General features: G+C 33.7%; 1 protein-coding gene across 1 annotated transcript; it reads left to right on the top strand.

Moving 5' to 3' along the window:
- The first annotated feature begins 1,626 nt into the window (after nt 1–1,626).
- Nucleotides 1,627–9,019, top strand: LOC107802346 (uncharacterized). The gene is made up of 15 exons (XM_016625820.2): nt 1,627–2,020; nt 3,289–3,408; nt 3,916–3,960; nt 4,120–4,215; nt 4,893–4,973; nt 5,047–5,165; nt 5,356–5,457; nt 5,696–5,812; nt 6,097–6,165; nt 6,328–6,394; nt 6,631–6,684; nt 6,792–6,878; nt 7,912–7,959; nt 8,113–8,151; nt 8,483–9,019. The coding sequence occupies exons 1-15, from the start codon at nt 2,003–2,005 to the stop codon at nt 8,588–8,590; spliced, it is 1,170 nt and encodes a 389-aa protein (XP_016481306.1). The 5' UTR covers nt 1,627–2,002; the 3' UTR covers nt 8,591–9,019.
- Nucleotides 9,020–15,592: the final 6,573 nt, after the last annotated feature.

Below are 15,592 nucleotides of genomic sequence, written 5' to 3'. Positions count from 1 at the left end.
TTTGTAGTAATGAATCCACTCTCATTGTCTTTGTTGATTTTTTGGTTATTCAAGAAGCAATGTTACTACTTATTTTAGGAGTTTATCTTCTGATTGCCAGATATCAGTTTATGATTTAAGTTTATACATAGATAATGTCAAGATTTTTTATATGATGGATGTAGTTTGATGATCTATTACAGTAGATTAGTTATCATTTTTAGTAGGTTATTAATTAGTAATAGTTATATTAAAATTATATGTAATTAGCTTACGAATGACCTGATTGTGAATATTTATTTTTATTGTCAGTGCATAAAACTTACATACTCTTAAAATAATTCCAATTAATTGTTCTTAAAATGTGACTAATCAATGTTTTCTATTAAGATTTACTTGCAATTACTTTATAGTAATATTGTGCAGATAATATTTTCATTATTTATAATCTAAAGTCTAAGGATAACTACATATGATCGTTCTTAAAAAGTGAGATAAGTAATTTGAATAATAAGATATATTACCTAATTTAATATGTTAAAATACAATAATAATGATGACCGAGTTATGCTGAAAATAGCAGGTAATGTGCGCATATTGGCTCGGGTACAAGTCATTAAGAAAACAATAATATCGGTGACTCTATAATTTAAATCCTTATGGGTCAATGGTGGAATAAACCTCTTACAAATGAGTTCGAGTAATTCCAAGTGCATTTAGTCTGAGTCAAGACTAGATAGGTTGACGTAGGTTTGACTTCGATTCCTAAGAAAGAAATGAAGATACCATGGGACGGAATATCTCATGAGATTAGTTATCTCACATTTTATGTAAGATAGCTAATTCAATCATTTTAGTATAAAATTTATCTGTCATATTAGCTAATACCGATAACTAGTGGTGGCAAAATTGACAAAATATTTATTCATCCATATTATTCATTAAAAGATGGGTTACATAATGAACTTTTTTAAAAATGAGTCAAATATGGATAATATACATATTATCCACTTACAAAATGAATAACTAATGGTATTAACTTTTACATTTACAAAGACTCAAATTGGGGGTTCCCCAAGTTTGAAAAACTAGAAATTCTCCCAAAAGTGATCATATTCAAAAAACGATAAATAATATAGATATCCTTATTATCTGTCGGTTAACCTATTTTTTCTGTATTAAATATGGAACGGGTCAGATATTTTTTTATCCTTTTTTGTATTATCCATTTTTTACGAGCTCATATCTGCTCTGATCCGACCTGTACCAAACATAAAATAAGTACAATCTCAAATTCTATCTCATATTACCTCCGTTTCACTTTATGTGGACCTATTTCTTTTTTGATCCGTTCCAAAAAGAATGATTCCTTTCTAAATTTGGAAATAATTTTACTTAAATTACAATTCTACCCTTAATGAGAAGTTTTTATAACCATACAAATACTCTGACCCTTTTTGACTTATTTAGGACCACAAATTCTAAAAAAATTTATTTTTTCTTAAACTCTGTGGCCATCAAATAAGTTAGCATAAATTGGAAAGGATTATCGTTGCTATTTGACATGGCATAGGTGGTTGGAATCCGCGAAATGTTTTCCATAACACCCCACAATTTCCATATATTTTCCTTTTGTCGCCGTAGTCTTCGCGGCATTGACATTGACTCAGTTCCTCCCTCGTACAACAATCTCCATCTTTTTCTTGTCTCTCTGTTTTTCTCTTTCTGTCATCTGTCACACACTATATATCTACAATCAAATAATTAATATTATCAATTCTTCTTTCTTCAACAATGTTTTTATAATCTATATATTAACCAAAAACAAGAAAGGAAAAAGTGGGAAATCTGTTGTTTCTTCTCAAATATAGTAAGGTCTTGATTCTTGTTGAGGACACCCTTCTTTTTTTTCTGTTTCTGAATAAACAGAAATGTCCTTTATTTTAGGGAGAGAGAGAGGGGCAGCAGTTGATTAGTATTTGTTATTCTTATTTTATTAGTATCGTTTGCAATTTGAAGGAACATGAAGCCCTCAGGTTTTGTAAGTTATTTCCTTTTATATGTTCTTTGGTTTTATATACGTATGTGGCTTATCTTTCTACGTATATATCTGCATGTTGAGCATTCGTTAATGGTTAAGTTCATGCAATGTTGTTTGTGTAATCAGGATTTAAACTTAATGAATTCAACCAATATGTTCCTGTCGTTGAATATTTGTACTTTTCAGATAAATGATTCAGAATTTAATGTTTGTCTCTTTTTTTTATAAAGGAAAAAGATTTGATCTTATGGCAATACAAGACATTTATATGGGCAATTAATTGTGGGGAGTCTAGTTACTATCATTTGTAGAGTCTTTTTCCTTAGATTGATTTTAGTATCATTATAGTGTCTTCTGAAGAAGTGGATCACTGAAGCAACAGTAAAGTTATCTATCACGAGTTCTAGCCGTAGAATCAGCAACTGGCCATTATGTTAGGTAGGGGTGGCAAACGGGCGGGTCAGGTCGGATACGAGCAGGTCATAAACGGATAATTCAAAAAACGAATAATTTATCCGACTCAATCCGTATTTGAGACAGATAAAAAGCGGGTTATCCGGTGGATAATATGGATATCAATATAATCCATGGCTTCTTGAATATGATCACTTTTGGGAGAATTTCTAGTCTCCCAAACTTGAGGAACCCCTAATTTAAGGCTTTACAAATGTAAAGGTTAAACACATTAGTTATCCATTGGTTATCAATTTGGTTAACCATTTTCTAAGTGGATAATATGGTTTTTATCCATATTCGACTCGTTTTTAAAAAGTTCATTATCCAACCCATTTTTTAATGGATAATATGGGTGCATAACCGTTTTCTTTTAACTATTTTGCCACCTCTAATGTCAGGGTAGGCCGAGATGTTTGTGCACCGGATATCAAATCAGTTGGTATTGGCTGTCACCTTGAATCAACACATTGAATTTTAGTCCTATAAACTCTAGTCCTTTGTTCTAAGAATTTTAAGTAAAACTGCCCTCAGGGCCTAGCTCAAGTGGCAAAGGGTGGTGGATTTGTATCTTAGGTCACTGGTTCAAGCCCCCACACCATGCAAAGCAAAGCCTGGTATTTAAGTGGAGAAGGGTAGAGGGGAGGGCCTATTATCCACCGAGTTTCGAAGGCTGCGGTTGGTCCAAAGGATCGGCCCCAGACGGATTTCTCGGTCATCAAAAAAAAAAAAATCTAAGTTCAAGCTTCAAGAATTGGGTTATGCTTCTTAGCTCTATCCCTCTTATGACATAAGTGTCTGTGTGAATCTTTCAGGTGTCACTACTCAAAGATTCAAAAATCAGGAGATCATGTTTCTGTGCCCTTTTTCCTACAGTTTCCCTGTTGTGTCTGATTCTCTTGTTAGGGAGTGACTTTGTAGCAGATCATAAAGAGGTGTCATTTTCTTTTCCTAGCTACTAAGAGAAGTAAATCACAAACAGTTTTCTGTCTTATTCTCTTGACCTTTCCTGTAGTTTATGTCGAAACGTATGACCGTATCATCTAAAAGCTTAATATGATAGAGGCAATACACTTTTTATTTATTGCATATGCCCTGCCCGAGTTTCCACTCTTAATATCAGTTGGCGACGCTACTTCGTCGGAAAATTACACCGCCTATGTAGGTAAAATATTAGGTCATATATTGAATACCCTTTCTCGGGGATTTCTTTTATTTCTTTTAAGTTTGAACACCCTTGGGGGAATTCCTGGATTCGCTACCGCTTAATATTGTGATCATACTGGCAGTGCTGCAGTCTTAATCGATTACAAGCTTTTTTATTTTAATAGTGTATCCGACTTATTGTCAAAGGAGCAACTTGGTATTTTTTGAGTTTTAGTAAATTGTTGCACAATTGATACACAATGGGAACGGATAACCATAAGAACTCTATTGTGCAGAAAAGTTTGCAATGGAAGCTGGAGAAAGTGCGAAGCTCATGTGAGGTTTGTTCTTTTTAGTATTGAAACGTTATCAACTATCTTCCTAGGCATTTAGTATCTGTTTATAGTTCCATATTAATGAATTGACTTTATTCAGGGGTTTCTAAGTACCTTGATATCGTTCTTATTCTTCACATAAATAATTTTTGTCATCTGTTTTAGAATCAATGCAGGCCTAATGGAAGTGAGCCATTACCTGAAGGTATTATTGCTAGGACCTCTAACTTGGAAAGACGGCCCTTATGGGGTTATCCAGAGGTTAATTTCATATCTATCTTTGCCATGTTCCTGTTAAGTTCTACATGCAAATTTGAAGTTTTCTGTTGAAAATGAATTCTTATATCTTTCACAAAGTAAGATACTCCATTTGACATCATTCGACTAGTAATATTAGTTTGTATAACCTTGACAAGTTTTTAGAATTCAAATCTCTTTAACTAGTCAAGTTTAAGGCAAAATGTTCCGTTTTCTCTTCAAATTTCAACTGTAGGTCTTGCTTGATGAACATGTTACAACAACAATGAAAAATCCAGTATAAGCTCACAAGTAGAGTCGGGAGAGGGTAGTGTTTACGCAACCTTACCCCTACCTTGAAGGTAGAGAGATTGTTCCCGATAGACCCTCGGCTCAAAGAAAGATGAAAAGAAAGCAGTAACAACAACAAGATAATATGAAAACGAAGCAAAAGGAACAACATGTAGTAATAGAAATCTAACAATAATAGAATACAAGACTAACACTAATACTACTGGTATAGGAACAACATGGACATGTTGATAATCATTGTTACTTCTGCTGCTGATCTTGTTTATGAATTGATGAGGAGATCGATATTTAAGTAGTGCAAGAATATAATATGACATTTTCGTGGTATAGATTGTCAGCAGTGTAAACAGTCACTTACATTTTTTTTACCTTTTATTGTGGTTTAGCAGAAAAAGGAGCCTTCAAAGTACTTGTTTGCAGCAGCTGTTGGGATAAAGCAAAAGGAAACAGTAAATGAGATGGTACAAAAGGTGAGTTTTTAAATAAGTTCTATAGTTTATGATATACAGTTACTGTGAATTTGCTCATTGAATTGGTTGGCAGTTTCTGTCAAGTGATTTTGTGGTGATGCTTTTTCACTACGATGGTATTGTCGATGGATGGAGGAGTTTTAAATGGAGTAACAGTGTGATACACATCTCAGCTTTGAACCAAACAAAATGGTGCAGTTTTCATATCCTTACCTTCTGCATTATTTTGTTTTAAAAACCTTTGTACTTGTAATTCTGAATTATACCATAGTAAGTCTCTTTACCTTCTTTGAGATATTTATACTGTTAATATATTGATATTTTGATTGCATCTCAAAATATCAAACTCTATTAACATTTTCGGGTGTTATGAAAATGGCAGGTGGTTTGCAAAACGATTCTTGCATCCAGATATAGTTGATGAGTACAGTTATATCTTCCTCTGGGATGAAGACCTTGGAGTAGAAAATTTTAATCCGAAACGGTATATGTTCTACTTAAGAATACAGGAGATGGAGTACTATTAGAACTCTTCTGCTGAAGCCATTTCATTGTTTTCACTTTGCATTCGTATATATAATCACATATGTTCTTGATCTTTACTACTTGATCCATTTGAGAGAAGGATTAGCATTGTTTAGATTGTATATATGCATTTAGTTTTATGTATGTTTCCAATCAAATACTGTATTTACTAAACCTGAATTGTATTATCAATTTAGATATATATCTATTGTGAGAGATGAAGGTCTTGAGATTTCACAACCAGCACTAGATATTGGAAAATCAGAGGTGCATCATCAGATTACTGCTCGTGGGAGGAGATCAAGAGTGCACAGGTTTTTATTTACAGTTTTGTGTCTTAGTATGTTCTTTCATATCCCTAGATTTTAGTTGCATATGACAGTAAATAAATGGACAAGGCTTTAGTTTTTCTACTTATTAATGCTAGGACATGTATGAAAATATGGTGTACAATGGCGTGCTCCTTTGTATAGTCTACAATCCGACAGAGGGGGGTCATTTATACAACGTCATACAATCTCTTGCAGCTCTTTGATTAACAATGGCTTAGATCTTCTTGGGATGTTGGAATTAATTGGTTTAACACATTGCGTTGCAGAAGGACTTATAAGGCTGGCGATACTGGCATTCAGTGCGACTATACCAGTACGGCTCCTCCTTGTACAGGGTAACTTAATTTTGTTTTATGCCACTCACTCGTTAAAGTCTTGTTCTATTCATGGGAAATATTAGGGAACATAAATTGGAATTTTACAGCGATAACTTCCTTTTCTACATGAAAAGGTAGATTTTTTTTAATGAAAGCCATAAGGAGTTTCTGATATTGTAGGTGGATAGAAGTAATGGCTCCTGTTTTTTCAAGAGCTGCTTGGCGCTGCGTGTGGTATATGATCCAGGTTTTTCCTTTTAGAAATGCTGTATTATCACGAATAATTATATATGCCATGCTATAACTGCATTACTGAATATATTACAGTTAAATTTGGTTTTTGGCAAAGAGGTATATAGATTTCTCTGCTGTATCTGATAAAGCTAGATCATACCACTGTTTAGTTCAGTTCATCAGGCATAATTGCATCTTAATTCAAAATGATTAATCCTTACTTCTGATTCCTTCTATGTTCTTTCACAGAATGACTTGATCCATGCTTGGGGTTTGGACATGCAGCTTGGTTACTGTGCGCAGGTACTTTTAGATTTGGCGAATTTTTTATTTTTTATTTTGTTTAAGCGATAGTTAGCTTATGTTACAGTCATGAGTTGCTTATGTTCATTGGTCATTCTTTGTGATAGGGAGACCGGACTAAAAATATTGGGGTTGTCGATGCTGAATACATTGTTCATTATGGCCTTCCAACACTAGGAGAGCCTGAAAAGAAGGTATTTACAACTTGGTTTTGGGTTAACAATTGATTCATTGGTTCATTGACTTCGTCTTGAAAAGAAAACAACCACATAAATGTAATAACCCAGCCCACTATTGATATTGTCCGCTGTGGGTCTAGGCCCGAATACGGCTTTAAAACGCGTCACTAGGGTCTAAGGCTTGTTTATTTATATACCTAGAATTTCTCCCCTGTTTTGTTGATATGGAATTCACCTGGGGTGTCACATACACTCCCCGGGGACTCGGTATACTCGCTGACGTTTGCCCCACTACCATTCAAGATTGCACGTAGAGTGGCTCTAATACCATATGTAAGAGCCCAACCCACTAATGATATATATTGTCCGCTTGGTCTAGGCCCGCACGGCTTTAAAACGTGTCATTAGGGTCTAAGGCTTGTTTACTTATATACCCAACATCTCTCCCATGTTTTATCGATTTGGGTTTCGCCTGGTTGTCACAATAAAATAGTTGAAATGAACTTTGAGAACGGCAACAGGCTAAAATGTATAGGCAATAATAATGAAGCTGTTGTTTTTGGTTGATGTTCATACCTGATCGACAGTTGAACTTACCACATTCACTCCATCAAGCCGACTGTTTTGAGTTCATTTTACCAATAGAGAAACATGTAAGACAATGCTTGTTTCCTTAGCATGATATTTCCTTGTTTGGCTTTCTGTTTTGCTGTCAAATGGTTAAATCCTAGTTTTGGAGTTCCACACCGGCTTTCCCTCATTATTGGAAGGCATTTGAGTTCCATCTGGAGACAGTTTAAGTTGTCATTTTAGTCATTCCAGATAGAAGCAAGAAACATCTAACACTATTTTCAGATGCTATACTGTTAGCAGCAAAACTCTTTTCGAAATATGAAGTTTTAATAATACTTCACTACTACTTTTCTTACTGGTGAAACAATTAATTTCTCCTGATATTTATGCATTCTGTGGGCTTTTTGATATGTTTATATCATACTGCTATTCCTCTTCAATTTCTAACTTATTCGCGTTAATGTCAATCATGCAGAAGAATTTGACAGTGGGTGGAGAAAACATCACAAGCCTTGGAAAACAAGTATGTTTTACATAACTTTATCCAGTGATGATGTGGATGTTATAAGAGTCCATAGCTAACCGATCATGTCCACCAGATTAGATGTGTTTACTTGTGATTTTTGACGCGTCTTTTATTTAACATCAAAGCTAAATATTAGTTTCATTAATTCAGGCACCATCTCAACCCAGCACTCTCAATTTCAGAGTTGAAGTAAGTTTCTGGTTCACTTTTATTATGAACATTACAATTATCGCGAGCTGACTTTGAATAGACTTTTAGTTGGTCAGAGTGACATTATGATCACAATAAGGAAATTTTTTGCTTGTTGACTGATAAATATTGCATAATCGTATGGTATCCGGTAAAACTAATAAGGAGTATCAAGATTGAGAAAAAGTCTGAAATGAAATACAACAACTGCGCCTGAATCCAAGCTAGTTGGGATCGGCTATACAGAGTCTGAATTGAAATAAGGAGTGCAATACTAATGCAGCATGCAATGCGAAGACATTTTGACTCCAATTATGTATGTGAACTTCAGGTGAGAAGACAATCCTACAACGAGTATAAGATATTCAGACGACGATGGAAACAGGCAGTCGAGGAGGACAAGTGTTGGACGGATCCTTATCCGGAGTCAGTGAAGTAAAGCATTGCTTTTTACATTGGACTTTCAGTAATCAGGTTATTGTAAAAAATGAAATGAGGTGAGGCGAGGAAGCTGCTGATTCAAGAAACGGAGATAGGCAAAGTTGCAAGTTAAACTGCCTCACTAGAGCATGATCAACGCCAAAATTATCGCCTTAACAGAAGGAAGAGGACATCAAATTTGTGGAGAATGGAAGAGTTTGAATTTAGAAAACCAGAATGTACAGTTTTATCAAGTTTTTTAGTGTAAAGTTGCAATTTGATAGATTAATGTGCTATACTTAAGACTTGGAAGTAATAATCTGTATATGTATAGTTAAGTAATGTGAGCTTCAAATATGTACTCTTACAACAAATGCTAGACAGACTCGGTAGGAAGTGGAGTTATATATTTTTTAGCAGTATATCTTGAGATTCTTTGTATATATTCACATTCTTTTTTGTATCCTTTACGCTTTTTTCGTGCCAGAAACTATTGCATTCGGTAGCCGAAAAAGTGTATAAAATTTGTATAATTTTTGTATATAACATACATAATGTATATATATACAATGAATATACATTTTTAGGCTATTATTTTGAGAGCGGCTATACAATGTCATTTTCTCTTCTTCTTTTTTTAACGATTTTTAGCAAGTTAATATTTTCCATAATTTTGGACACATGCTATATAAATCCAATAGCTTTTAGATGTTCAAATTATTAAAATTTAAAAGGAAAGAGTACCAAAATTTCAACAGAGAAGCACATGTATCTTTGACTTCTTTCTTTTTAGTCAAAAACACGCATATGGTCCTTTTTTTAATCGTTTTGCCATTTGCTTGCTCTAATTTGGAAACATATTTTCTTTTTAACCCTCAACTCATAGTCTAGTATTTTAGCAGTGTACAATTTTGTGTAACCCATTGATCTTTTTATCTTTTAGGTAAGATTCGATTGATATCATTTATTGCCCTGTCTTCCAATGTAATGACCTCAAAATCTTTAGAAAATTTACTCCCTCATTGGAATTTCTAAGCGAGAGGTCCCTAATTTCTCTTGCTTAAAAGTTTTTGGGATTGTTACAAAAATAGCCGGCTAGATTCACTGCTTACTTTTTCTGGCCGGTATACATAAATTATATATTGATTATACACAGATATACGCATATTATATATGAATTTTACATATATTATACATCCGCTAGCTTTTTTTAGTTTAAGAAATTAGGTGTGCGGCTATTTGGGTTAATTCTTCACAAAAAAAAAATGGTTTGAGAGTAAAAGACTGACAAAAATTGATCCACGCCTATTGTTTACACCAACTCATGGAATGCAAAACATGTCTTTCATACACACATATGTATCCTCACTTTGAGTTTTAATTGCTAAGATTAAATTATTGAATTTGGTGTAAAAACTCGGCGAGAAACTAAACTTTTATTATTCTATTCTCTCATATATGGTGAGGACACGTATTACCGGATCGAACGGGCAGCCTTTTTTTTTGGAAGATAAGGTAAAGATTTTATTAAAAAAGTACCAAGAAGGTACTGAGAGAATACATTAGCAAGTAAGTTGACTGATTGAACAAAAGAGTATTTCAAGATAAATTATAAGCAACAAGCAGCCACTTCTTCAAAACAATTCAATTATACAAAGGGAGGCTGCAAATCTTCTCATCTTGTCCCAAGGCAGAACATGTCACATGTGTTGCTTAACATAGTTATCCCAAACTTAAGGTCAATTAGATTCCCTACACACTATATTTCTAGAGTCAAATAGTCTCAAAACAGCAGATTCAGATTTGGTTGGTTAACACCAGTCCCCCACTTATTCACATTCTTATTCACTCACAAGTTGCATAGTTAGTGTTATTTGGATCCATATTAGCCAACCAAGCTAAAAAAGAGACCATAAAAGTATCATGTGGCCTACTAGTCAATGAAGCGGATATGAGATGTCGCATGAGATCAAGGTTCAATTCTCGACAGAGACAAAAAAATGTTAAAGAGATTTCTTCTCATTTGCCTATACTTTGATAGGCAGTAACAACAATGACTACGCCTCAATACCAAATAAGTTGAATCGACTATATGAATCCTTATTGACCATGTTACTCATTTAAGCTCATCGCAATTTAATATTTTATAAGACTAATATTGAAGAAAGGGAGTCTTAGAGCAACAGTAAAATTGTCTCTGTGTGACCTATAGATTACGGGTCCGAGCCGTGAAAGCAGCCACTAATGCTAGCATTAGTGTAGGCTGTCTACGTCACATCCCTTAAGGTACGGCCCTTTCCGGACCCTGCGTGAATACGGGATATCTTGTGCACCAGACTGCCCTTTTTATTAATATTGAAGATACTTAAAGTTCTCTATAGTTTCAAACGGCATATAAACCTCTAATTGGGCTAAAAGATTACTGGAAAAACATAGGACCTAAAGTAAATGTACTAACATGACTAAAACTCAATTCCAGCTAATTGTTATCATCTATATAGATCACATAAAGCAGAAATAAATGGTGAGACAATAATCAAAACATATGTAATGGAAAATGGAAATGAAAAAGTTTGGAACATAGTATCTACTACTCTACAATTAAAATCCAGTGCATTATTATGGTAGCTGAGATTAACTACCCTACTCAACTTCCACCCACCATAATTGTTAAGTTTGTCACATTGACAACAACCCTATTCATACTCTTCATAAAAGCCCATCTAATTTCTTTATTGCATAGGGCAAGTGATAGCTCTATCCCAATCTTTCTCTTCTTTTCCTTATACATATAGGGACTTGTGGGGGCTGCATATTTTTCCAATAATGAACCAATATCACATGTAGACCCTTTCAACATCAATAGTAAACAACAAACTCTACTAACATCACCTAGGTCCTACACTCTAGAAAATAGGGAAATTCAATCTTAGCTTCAATGTTTACACTATCATTTTCCCATTATTATACAAATAAACATACATTTCAAGGGCTTCAATGTTTACACTATCATTTTCCCATTATTATACAAATAAACATACATTTCAAGGGGAGTCTTGGCGTAACTTGTAAAATTGTTGTCATGTCATCATGTCCGAAAGTCACAGGCTCGAGCCGTGAAAACAACCTCTTGCAAAAATATAGGGTAAGGTTGTGTACAATAGACCCTTGTGGTCCGACCTTTTCCTGTACCCCACGCCTAGCGGGAGCTTAGTGCACCGGACTGCCCTTTATACAAATAACCCCAGTGGTCAGTAAAAGATTAGTTAATGACCAAAACATTCAGACAATAGATATAGATATAACTTAATGACAGTAATGAATATCTCAGTAAACATCCTCGCTAAGCAAACAATATTTTATAATGAAAAAGACTATCAACATCAATAAAATATACTAACAATGTGGAGTAATAAACAAATCTACTAAACTTCATTAAGAGAGAGAAACACTCAATCAATGTATATATGTATTATACTTCACTCTGAATCTAGTACTTAATCCAAGTTTTTTGCTACTTAAGAAAAAGAATCACAATTTTTCATTACTGAAAAAGAGTAAAATCTAACGCTAGTTCAAGGGCACAAATCCCAACATCAAGTGGCAAAAGATTACCTGGAAATAGCTGTCCTTCAAACAATTATAAACAAATCAAATCTAAGAACAGATATTCCTCTCCCCTTTCAGACTCACATAAACACAAATCAAAGACCAAAAAAAAAAAAAAAAAAAAGATCTAACTTAACTTAATTTTCTTTCCTTTTATAGAAAGAGAGATACTTTTTTTTTGATTTCTTATGGATTTAGTAATGACATCCAAAGCAATTACAAGTTTTGGGAGTGAAAGAACAGTAACCAAAAGGCCTGTTTGGTATGTTGCAATTGATAGCATAGCAACAAGGAGTAGGCAAGCAAACTGCTTTGGCCCCACCACAGCAAGTGCAAAGTGCACAAATCTGAAAACTCCCAAGCTTTCTCCTTGTGTTATTCAGCATTATCATCATCTTCTCTGCTTTCCCTGGCTCAATTAGTGGCACCATTTCTTCTGACCCGTTTGCCTACAATAGCAAAATATACCTCAAAACTCCATAAAAATTCAATCTTTATACCAAAATAATCTGACCCTTTTGCCTACATAAGCTGTTACAGCTAAAAATTCCATAAAAACTCAATCTTTACACCAAAAAAACCCTTTTGCCTGCACAAGCAAACAAGCTCAAAATTTCAAAAAAAATCAATCTTTAGGCAAAATATTTTTTGACCCTTTTGCCTACAAAAGAAAATATAGCTCAATATTCCATAAAAATTCAATCTTTATACCAAAAAAAAAAAGTGACCCTTTTGTCTACGCAAGCAAACAAGCTCAAAATTCCAAAAAGAAATTCAATCTTTATGCCAAACATTGTTTGACCCTTTTGCCTGCAAAAGCAAATATAGCTCAATATTCCATAAAAATTCAATCTTTATACCAAAAAGATTGACCCTTCTGTCTACAAAAGCCAATATAGCTCAAAACATTACAAAAAATTCAGTGTTTATATCAAGAACTTTAATGGGATCTATCAAGAAACAAGAAACTACATTAAGAGAGAAAAAGAACTCACTTGACAAACTGGGGCACCAAGAAAACTTATAAATAACACAAGAAATAGAAAGGGGAAGAGAACCCCACTAATAGTAGCAGACATATTTTTCCTTTTTTGTGCTATATTCTCACAATTTTGAGTAAAATGTAGAAAGATTGTAACTTTGAGGTTGGTTCTTGATCTTTCAGCAGAGAGAAGTTTGGATTTAGACTTTTGAGTTTGGTTCTTGAATTGTCAAGAAAAGAGTTAAAATTAGGAGAAGGTTGTTTTGAAAATGGAAAAGAAAAAAGAATGGGAGATTTTGGGGGAAGAGAGGAAAGTGAAATGAGTGTTGTAGTTGGGTCACAGTTAGTATAGTATAAATGAATCTCAGTAAGAGCGTAAGTGCAAAGTGGAGTCACAAAGTCACAGGTATATTATAGGTGAGTGTGAATGTAATTATGTGAGTCATTATTGGCCTCTCAGCTATTTTCAGAAATAAGCTTCCTATGACAGATAATTTTCTCTTTTTTTTCTTTTTACTCAAGGACAGATAACTTTTTCTAAAAACTAAAAACAATTAAGAGGTAAAATTTCACAAAAAAACTGGTACAATTGTAACTCTCTAGATATATGATAAAGACTTACTAGCATTGTTGTACTTTGGTATTTATATCAATCTAATGTGCACTCTGTTCCTCTAATTCTACGTGACATATTTTCTTTTTTTATTATGTTTAAAAAAATATATTATATTTTTATATTTGGTACTCCTTTTGTCCCAAAATACTTGTCATGTTTCGCTTCTCAAAAATTAGTTAATTTAATTAATCTTTGAATCTAAATTGAATTAGATTAATTTAATATTTTAAAATTAAAATTTAAATATTTAAAAACTATACAAAAAATAGTATAATTTGCAATTCTCCTCATATCAATACCGTAAAAAATCATGTTAAATGTTGGTCAAAGTTCACTCGAAAAGCAAATTTGACAAGAACTTTGGCACGACCATTTAACTTTAAATTTTTAATTTTATATAGACATATATTTATGATTATTTAGCCAAATATCATCACATAAAATGCGATAGAAAATTTATAAATTAGAATAATTTATAAGTATCTTAGGTGCACTTATAAAGTGAAAATATGTACTCTCCATTAAGTAAAAAACAAATTGAATCAGATTCTTTTTCTATCCTTGTTTATATTCCTAATATGTTTATTTAGAAGATATTCTCACACTCACCTGTGAAAAAAGAACACAACACAGAAATATTTATTTTAAGAAATGGGTATTAATTAACTCTAAATAGTTCTAGCAAATGAATCAAGAACTCTAAAATAGGAGCACTTACATATAAATGAACATTCAAAATTCCATTGTCTTATTTTCAATTTGTTTAATTCCAAATTGTAAAGAGGCTGCAATTTGAAGCAAAACAATGGCGAAGCGGTTATCGTCGCCGTCGCTTATGACTCGGGCTGTTAACTCAGTATTCACTTTCGTCCGATTCGCTGAGTTTGAGATTCTCTTTGTCCTCTTTTTCCTTATAGCATATCTAATCTTCAAAGATCTGGTTAGCCTCTCTTCTTTACCTTTATTTACTAAATTGGGTTATTTTCATTTTCTTAAAAAATGTTTTTTTTTAACTCTTCCATTCAATTATTTTAGAATTTACTGTTAATTGCATATTGCTACAAAAATAGTAACCATTGAATTGTTCCCTTTATTTGCTTTTTAACCTTATCAGCAATTCGATTCAATCAATCATAGTATGTAAGAATTAAAAAAAAAATAAAAACTACTACTTGCATTTGTTAACTTGAGAGATCAAATGGATAGTAGCAGGATATTTGAGCTTATGTATAAAGTTTTCTCCTTTAAAGATTGTTTCCTTATAACATTAGAGTTCGAGGCAGTTTGTGCATACCTCGACTATTTCACCGAGTACTGTTACCTCGCACCAGTATAGCTGCTAGGCAGCTCTGAACACCAACCTCGACTATTTTACCTAGTACCGTTACCTCCCACCAGTATAGCTACTGGGTAGCTCTGACCACCAACCTCGGCTATTTTATCGAGTACCGTCACCTCCCATCCGTATAGCTACTAGGTAAATCTGACCACGAAGGTTTAGATAGGGCAGCCCGGTGCACAAAGTATCCCGCATTCACGCAGGGTCCAGGGAAGGGCTGCACCCTAATTGGTGTGATATAGGCAGCCTACCCTAACACAGGTGTTAGTGGCTAATTCCACGACTCGAACTTGTGACTATAGTTCACATGAAGGTTTAGACAGATGGGAAGAAATCACCTTACGTCTTTTTTATCTGATTTTAACCTTGATCTCCCATGTTTTTCACCTATTTGTGTAGCTATCCAACAATTTATTAGGGATGAGCTTAAATGAAGCGACATGATTAGTGAGGATTCATATAGCCTAACTCGATT

Source organism: Nicotiana tabacum, chromosome 13 (genome assembly GCF_000715075.1).
Source record: "Nicotiana tabacum cultivar K326 chromosome 13, ASM71507v2, whole genome shotgun sequence".
Taxonomy (NCBI): domain Eukaryota; kingdom Viridiplantae; phylum Streptophyta; class Magnoliopsida; order Solanales; family Solanaceae; genus Nicotiana; species Nicotiana tabacum.
Note: the sequence above shows the minus strand (reverse complement) of the source record. Positions and strands in the feature narration are given on the sequence as shown.